Source organism: Austrofundulus limnaeus, unplaced genomic scaffold (assembly GCF_001266775.1).
Source record: "Austrofundulus limnaeus strain Quisiro unplaced genomic scaffold, Austrofundulus_limnaeus-1.0 Scaffold1422, whole genome shotgun sequence".
NCBI classification, from domain to species: Eukaryota; Metazoa; Chordata; class Actinopteri; order Cyprinodontiformes; family Rivulidae; genus Austrofundulus; species Austrofundulus limnaeus.
This window is the reverse complement of record NW_013953824.1, coordinates 30,517-33,451: the sequence shown is the minus strand read 5'-3', so window position 1 is coordinate 33,451 and position 2,935 is coordinate 30,517. Positions and strand designations below refer to the sequence as shown.

At 36.6% G+C, this 2,935-nt stretch overlaps 1 protein-coding gene across 3 annotated transcripts in view; it reads left to right on the top strand.

The window, feature by feature from the left end:
• The window catches only part of cxxc5a (CXXC finger protein 5a), a 20,484-nt gene extending 18,078 nt beyond the window's left edge, over positions 1-2,406 (top strand). For 2 of the 3 annotated variants that reach the window (XM_014032336.1, XM_014032337.1), the window contains exon 3: positions 880-2,406. In XM_014032336.1, coding sequence (XP_013887790.1) covers positions 880-924 — 45 coding nt within the window. In that variant the 3' untranslated portion in view covers positions 925-2,406. The remainder of the gene's footprint in view (positions 1-879) is intronic. The other variant, XM_014032338.1, reaches the window with a different exon arrangement.
• The last annotated feature ends 529 nt before the right edge of the window (positions 2,407-2,935 follow it).

The following is a 2,935-nucleotide window of genomic DNA, read 5'->3' as shown; positions in this document are numbered from 1 at the left end:
TCTCTCTCTCTCTCTCTCTCTCTCTCTCTCTCTCTCTCTCTCTCTCCATCTTCCCCCTCTTTGCACACATACAATTTGCACTGGACTACCACAACGTAACCTTCAAATAAAAAAGTAAAGCAGACAAAATCTGTACTTATTTTTCACTCTTAAATATCTCTGAAGTAATTCTAAATTAATTACCGTACTGCATTGCCACATTGTAAATGCATTTGCCCATTGCATAATCTCAGAGTTTGTATGAAGGCGCTGGTAATCTGAGTCTCCCCACATAAATGTGGTTAAAAATCCACAATAATCTTTTTTTTTTTTTTTACCTACCTCATGCTGCTCTCTCTCCTGTTCTTGTGTTGTCAACGAAATGTAATTTTAAGAATTACAAGAAGTACAGGCCAGGGTGCAGTCATCAACATTATATTTACATATTTATTTTTAAAAATAATGGGTTGCTAGTTTGCTCAGTGGGGTTGTTTTATATTCCCTTAGCTGAATGTGGCTGTGGGCCTATTTTCTTAAAAAAGAACATAAGTTCATCTATATGTAGACTTTGTGGGACAGGGCTTTCCTGTTTCAGTTCACTGTATGAGCTGAGCTTCTTACACAAACTTGTGGCCTAGCCTGGATTAAAACGTTTGCCTATGTCTTCATATTCCCTTCTGTATGATTGCTGTTATCACTTCAAAAATGACCAGACTATCCCTTTAAACTGAAACCTCTGTAATGTAACAAACATTGTGTTAAGTTGTACATTTAAAGTCTCTCAGTTGTTTACTTGAAGTCAAATCCGTGCTTCTATTCATTAATAAGTCCAATCTGCTTCTCCTCCCCCTTCTCTTCCCTCTCTCCCTTCTCTCCCTTGTCATCTTGTGTTTCTCCAAGAAGGTGATGCTTCCTGCGGGAGCGGCRTTCCGGTGGTTCCAGTAGGACTCCTCCACGGCTCCCTACCCAAAGCTCTGCCATCAAGTGCAATGCCAACTCCTGGATTGTCTCCAGAACACAGAACAGACACTGGTTAATAAACAAACTGGCAATGAATAAAGATATAGAGAAAGGAAGAATAATAAAAAAAGAGAAGCAGAAATTTAGAAGAAAAAAAAAACAATCGGATAATAGATGCACCTACTTAATCCTTGAACCAAAAATGAAATGTAAAGAAAAGCATCTATGGCAACTTTTCATTCCCTTTTGTATGTTTCCATTTTGGTACCTTTTTTTTGTTTGTTTTTCTTTTTCTTTCTTTTTCTCTGTTGCTTCAACACAGAACTGCTTGTTGCCAGAAACAGAAATGACGGACTGAGTGTGGACAATCAAACTTATTTCTGTGTTTGGTGTTAATGTTGTTCATGTGTGGAACGATCCAGTACTCACGTAGAGAATGTAAATTTACAGCTATATGACAAGTGGCTAATGGAAAAACATTGTAATTTCTCACCGTTACCTTCCTGAAATCCTCGTCTGTTTTAGGATTCGTTTTCAATGAAGGGGATCGTTTAAAATTTCTTTTTTTTTTGCTGCCAAATTGGTGAAAGAGGTTTAAATTGTGACGTTGTCAGTTTGATACTGAAATGAAACTGAATATTATCATTGGGCAGAGCTCCAGAGAGTCTTCACTGGATTGATGCTGCTTTTTTATAATTTGCCAGAGCTGTCACTACTGTAATCTCCTCAATAAGCCCTCCTCTGCATTTCCAAACTTTAACTTTTTTATTTTATTTTATTTTATTAGTGAAAACTGGCAGCCTTATTTTACTGTTGCCCTACTGAGCAAGTGCCAATACTGCTCCGGGCAATCGCACCAAGAGACAGCACTTGCTACCCTACTGAACGCACTGAGAAAAACATTGCATTTTTAAAAAGTTTGTGTTTTTTTTGTTTTGTTTTTGTTATAAATTTCATGATTTTGTTAAGTTGCAGAGTAGCTATACAGCTTTTTAAAAAAATAACTCAATATTTGTACTTGTTTAGAAGATTGGACTGGTTTTGTGAATAAAAAGGAATGCATGTATTTGTGTCAAATTTTATAGTTCTGATGTTTGTCTAATTGTCCGTTTGCATGTGTTTTTTCTTTTCTTTTTTTAAAACAGTGACTAAATGAAATATTGAGTTTAGTACTTTGTTTTTTTACACAGGTGAAATGAAACAAATGCTCCCATTTTTTCATATGATTGGACGGCATGACAAGAAAATTTCGTACTCCAGCAAAAAAAAATAATAAAAAAAAAAAATAAAAAGGAAAAGAAAAGAAAGAAAGAAAGAAAAGTCCTTCAGGTGGTGGTCCCGATCACCGTGATGTTGGCTGAGATATCGCTCTTGTTGCCTATGTAATATCTTCCTACACTGGAATGATGAAGCCTTGCTGTGCTCAAATGTAACCAAAATGATTTAAAAAGATGTTTGAATAAGAAATCTGATTGCCGTGTTTCTTTAGACTGCATGAAACCTTGTGGGGAGGAAAAAATCCTCCTAAATCTCATTTATTTTCGTGAATTTCTGCTCCTCTGAGGTCTGCGTGACACTCGCCATCCTCGGTGACATTTGTAGTCAGAAAGCACGAGCTGAGACGCAGGAAATCGATGACAGTCACGGGTTACTGATGGGAAGCTGTGTCACTAGTTCCATTAAAGCCATCCTGAGGAAGGCTGAGGAAAGTGTTTAGGACTGTCTAGAAAAGGTTGAAAAAAATATCAATCAGGTTTTAGTCAAATGTTTTGTGAAATATGGAAGTTTCTATTGCCTGTTTAAAAAAAAGTAGTTCAGATTTTTTGAAATTAGGTTCAGTGAAAACAATATGAGCAGTTAATATCTTACCTGTTATGGATAATTCTTGAATGATCTCAGTTAGGAGAAATGGAGTTTAATTCTGATAGGATTGACAAGTTAATGGCTAGTCAGAGTCGGGTCAAGGCTATGGCAGTGCAGTTTTTCCAGAGTGGCC